General features: G+C 49.3%; 1 protein-coding gene across 2 annotated transcripts in view; it reads left to right on the forward strand.

Annotated features, from left to right (window-relative positions):
* The window catches only part of ADGRB1 (adhesion G protein-coupled receptor B1), a 451,386-nt gene that overhangs the window by 361,477 nt on the left and 84,593 nt on the right, over positions 1–5,316 (forward strand). For both annotated transcript variants that reach the window (XM_019528237.1, XM_019528238.1), the window contains exon 20: positions 2,280–2,382. In XM_019528237.1, the coding sequence (XP_019383782.1) occupies positions 2,280–2,382 (103 nt within the window). The remainder of the gene's footprint in view (positions 1–2,279; positions 2,383–5,316) is intronic.

Raw genomic sequence — 5,316 nt, forward strand, 5'->3', positions numbered from 1 at the left:
GTGTGTGTGTGTGTGTGTGTGTGTGTGTGTGTGAGTTCAGGGGGGATCCAATGCAGCTGGATCCAGTACAGCTGTTCCATCTGCCTTCTCCTATCCTGCCCTAAGAGCACCTGAACTGTAGTAATTTACCCCGGGTTAAATCAGACTGTGACTGCAGATCTGCCTGGGTCCCAAGACCTCATCCTCAAGGCAGATTTGTGCTAACTCCTACTGGGACCCAGCCGCAGCTACCCTCTGCCTTTGCGATAGAGTTTGCAGAGCTGATATCTTCTTCTGGAAGCCAAACTGCGAGCCGAGCAAAAAGAGGGTGGGAGGATAGGGGCTGAGAGCCCTGACTGGTGCTTTGCTTGCAAAGCGCAGCACGCAAAGCCTGGCAAGCCTGAATGAGTAACGGGGGGTGAAGTTACGTGTTTCAGTGGGTACTAGTCCTTATCCTTGGTGCAGGAAATGTCACCCAAAGGCAGATGCCGTGGCAGGGTGGGCTGTGCTCTCCAGCGGTCTAGGAGTGGAGCCCTGAAAGGCTGGATCCAAATGCCTTTCCTTTGGGATCAACCAGCTAGGCCAAGAGGAGGACATTGCTATATGGGCAACCCAAGTGTCTCCATATGGACTGCTCAAGCCATTGCAGCCAGAACTGAATGGAGAGGATACTCCTCCATGCCCTTCCTCAGGCAAACACCCACCCATGCTGGCTGGGACTGCGTGAGAGAACCAAGCACTTCGTGTGTGTCCTTGCATGTTGGGTTTGGCCCACAGCTCTTTCCTGCATCATGCTTCTTTGCTTCTTGCACTATTCCCCCCTCTTCAACGTCATCACTGAGTAACTAAAAAGGCATTAAACAAGCTCCCCAAACCAATGAGGGCTTTGAATGAATTGCCATACATGCAGCTCCATAGCAGAGCTGTATAGGGCCTCTTAGAAATGGTCGGTCTTGCAAGGTCTGCAAACCAACAGCTTTCTACCTCGGGTGCCTTCATGTCCAGGAACCTGGCACTGTGGTTATGCACCTAAAGATATAGCCAGATTTTTCCAGGCTTAATCCCTTATGAGCCCCAGAGAGGGACATATCAGCAGTCTTTGAATAGCAAACCACAATGATTTTTTTTTCCAGGGGTGTCTGGTTGGGTGAAGCAAAGGGAGGTGGGGAAGTTGATGTGGAAGCACTTTGTTAAGATAATGCATTCATTGGGAATCTGTTTTCAGAGCCTGCCGGCTCAAGGGTTTGGAAATCTTAACACGTTTGGGTTGTTGTTTCAAGCTGCTTTTCAAGTCCCCTTTCAAGTCGCTGGAGCTGGGGAAGACTTTTAGTGCTCAGCAAGTTTCAGAAAAAGTTTTGAGGTTTATAGGAACGAGAACAGCATCTGTGCTGGGACAAACATTTCAAGGGCTCTCCATCGTTGTGCTTTGGGGCATGCACCGATCGCTCAGTAGGGTCAGGAGAAACACTCCTGCTTGCAGAGTGGAGTGCTGTACAACCGAGGGTCTGCGCTTTGCCCTCCAGCGTCCAGCTTCGGCCTCTGGTTTGTCGACTCCTATAATCCTGAACACGTCTACCACTGTCTCAGCTGGGAAGTCAGGGTGGCCTAGTGCAGTGGCTCTCAGCCTTTTTTGTATCAGGACCCATTTGCAAATGTTGATGGCTGGCCCTGACCCAGTGCCCCTCACTCCTGAGCCAGTGCCCCCCGGCGGGGTGTGTGTGTTGGGGGCTCAAATGATGCTTTGCCTCTGCAAAAAAAATAAATAAATAAACCAGTTCATTGATTAACAGGACCACCTAAGTGAAGGAGCAATCTGATCAGAGACCCCACCCCAGGTTATGACTTTCAAATCTTATGGGGGGGCTTTTGTTGCTTATGGGGGAGCTCACCCCCTTAATTCGCACCCTGGGTCTCAAGCAGCCTGCAAGGGAAAAGCCACAGTTTCCCATGTTTTTCTTCTCTGAAGTTTGCCCGCGACCCTTTCATATATTCTTGCAACCCAATGTGGGCCATGACCCATGGGTTGAGAAATGCTGGTCGAGTGCTGAGAGCACTGCACTGGGGAGCAGCATTTTACTCCAGCCTCTGCCACTGACTGGCTGGAGAGCCTCTGTCACCATGCAACTATTTTCCCTTCCCTGCCTCCTTTCGTCCATTTAGATGATAAGCCGTGCAGGGTGGAGACGGTCTTTTGCAGTGGGCATATACAGCGCCAAGCAGGCAGCAGGGCTGGGACCTGGCAGGGTCCTTTCGGGACCACTGTAATAGCAGCAATGATACGGTGGCTTTTCTCTTTGCAGGTACATCCGCTCCGAGCGCTCCGTCATCCTCATTAACTTCTGCCTGTCCATCATTTCCTCCAACGCGCTCATTCTGATCGGGCAAACCCAGACCCGGAATAAGGTAGGAGCTGAGTCTATTCCCTTGCTGATCCATTGAGCCAGTGTCTCCCTTCCTCCCTTTGTTAATTAGCAGCGTGTCAAAGATGCGGCTCAGTGGCAGACATCAATATTCGCTCTCACTCCCTCTTTGATAATTTGTGAGCATCCCCAGGGCTTTGTTTAAACCCTGTGTGATATTCTGGACTATCTGCCCGGAGTGAGGCGAGGCCTGGCACAGTGAGGGGGATGCAGTGGGTTGTAAGATTTTAACTCTTTGATCTCCCCACAACTAGGGGAAAAAAGCATGATTTGGAGGAGAAAAAACGCTGAAGATTTTTGTAAAAACCATTCGAGGAGTATCAGTCAGGAAGTAATGCCTCTTGGTTTCCTTTCAGCTAAATATTATTGAAAAACTGTTAAACTTTTGCAAAAAAATTGCACAGCCTCAGTGAACACACAGCTCTTGTTCAACCTAGTCTCCTTATTCATCAGTGAGGGTTTTTTTTCCCCCATGGGTGAACAAGGGCATAACATCAAAAACATGTTGATCTGCTACCATTTTCCTGAATTCTTTGCAACAGAAGACATTGCTCTATTATTTTTCTGTAGTAAGAAATGTGTGCAAGATAAGAGCTGGCACTTTTCCAGGTGTATCTTGAGTCTAATGAGACTGAGAACCACAGATCCAGATGAATGCTGGGATAGTTCCTGCAGTATGTATGCATTAGTGGGCATGATTGCACATGTATTTATGCACGCCTAAATTCAACGCGCCTTTGCTTAAGGCGCATTAAGGCCATTTAGGCATGCGCCTACACGTGGACGCGCTAATGCGCATTAAAGTGCATTAAATTTCAGTGCAAATAGCTAAGTCGCATTGAAGCACATGCAGACGCGCTAATGTGCATTAACGCAGTTTGTATCCATCGACGCGCACCATGTTAATGCACATTAGTGTGTCTACACCTGCGCTAATGCAACTTAGCTATTTGCACCTAAATTTCATATCTACTTTATGCAGGCATCAGATTTAGGCTCACGTGGCTTTAAATCACCATTTTTAAGATGCATTAAAGGCACACACGTGTAGACATGTGCCCTTAATACACCTTATAAATGACAATTTTAGGCTAAGTCCACTTACAAGAGGCACGTGTAGATGCTCCCAGTGTATAGATTCATCAGGCCTCTATCTTGGCATGGCAAAAGTCCATGTCCATGTTGTGCAGCCTCCAGCACTTCCCTGTCACCTTGAAAACATTGCCTCATAGCCCATCCTTCACCCTCTGGGCTGTATGGCGGCCAGGGCAGCGTAGTACAATCAAAAAAATGAGATGGCTTCTGTGGATCGCATGCCGACGTGCGGGCAGAGATTGTCATGAAGAAGCAGCACCTCAGCCATGTCTCTTCTGGGACAGACTCTTTGCATGTGATATTTTGGTTTCTCCAGGATCCTTTCATAGACCCCTGAGTTTGTTGTGGTCCCCTAAGGCAGGCAGTCAAGCGGAAGAACAGCTTCCACGTCTGGGGGCTTGCTTAAGAGCTACATATTAGGAGGCGTTGCTTTCTGGTTGACCCCTGTAAAGATTTTGCACTTCTATGGTGGCGTTCATGCTGTGATCCTCAAGCACCGGGCAAGCATTCATAAACCAAGCCTCACACTACCTGCTCTGCAGGGTGGGGAGTATGATTAGACCCATTGCCTCCACTGCAAAGGCAGAGGCACGGAGAGTGACTTGCTGACATCACCAAGTGAGGACGCAACCTGAGATTTCCTTGCTGTTGCCTCCTGTGTGCAGCCAAGATTTTGTTCCTCCTTGGCACTGCCCAGCAGAAGCAGGAGACTTCAGTCCTTTGCCAGTCCACCTCCTCTGCACGAGCACCGCTGGGTGGGCAGGACTGGTTTTGTCAATGGTGATCTGGACTCAGGAGTAAAGCCACGTAGTCACGGCTCCTGAATGCAGTGCTGACATCCTAACCATTGGGCCAAAGTCATCTCTGTCTGTAAAGAAGCCTCCCACAATTGAACCGAAGCCTGGAGGGTTTTTTGCTAACGCTTAGCTGAAGCCAAAGGAGGGAGAGACTGTGCGTGCCACGGCTTTGAACAACAGCGCCCGGGAAGGAACCTGGGGAGAGATTGAACCACGGCCGCGGCGACTCTGTTACTCAGTGACCTCCTATTTCCCATTGAGCGCAGGGGTGGATCTGCTCCTGTGTCTCGTGACTTCCTCCCACCCCTCATCAAACCAGAGCAATGACCCTTAATGTGCCCTTAATGCTTTTTCTCACTTTCCGGATGCCCATCATCAGAGCCTGTAGCGAGGCCTCAGTGCTCCTGACCATGATTGCACGTGGCAGATTAGCTCTCCCTGCACATCAATATGCATGAAACACCATAAATAGAAAGATTATTCTTGGATTTCCTCTCAGCCGTCTAGTAAACAGTCTCCAGTGGGGAACACAGAGAGAGCAGCTACATGGAGGAGAGGCCGGGGCTCTGCTGAGTGTCAATTAGGAACTTATACAAGTTGAATTATTGATGATGGAAGGACTGGAAAAAAAATCAGCGATCGTCTACAGCTACCGTTTCGCCCCTGCAGAGGTTCGTTGGCAGTAACTCATGGCAGTGGACTGTATTCTTCCTTCATTTACACTCCGGCAACTTTCGACGCCAGAGTCCAAGTCTGCCCCTCAAAGCTCTTGGAGGATGATAATGTTGACGAGAGGCAAAATGGCGTCATCGTCTTGCCATGTTGTATGCCGGGAATGTATCCTGCACAATCTGCCTGTATCTTGGAGGCACCATTATAGGCGGAAAGCAAAAGGCGTTCTCTTCTTAAGAAGAAAGACAGTTTCTCATCCTTAAAAAAAAAAGTGTAATGTGCCTGGTTGGCTTAGTACAGTAGCATGGCAAATGGTCATTTGGCTTGTCCGGTAGCCTTTCTCCTCTCAGTGG

Source organism: Gavialis gangeticus, unplaced genomic scaffold (assembly GCF_001723915.1).
Source record: "Gavialis gangeticus isolate Ggan-Ray unplaced genomic scaffold, GavGan_comp1, whole genome shotgun sequence".
In the NCBI taxonomy this organism is placed as follows: domain Eukaryota; kingdom Metazoa; phylum Chordata; order Crocodylia; family Gavialidae; genus Gavialis; species Gavialis gangeticus.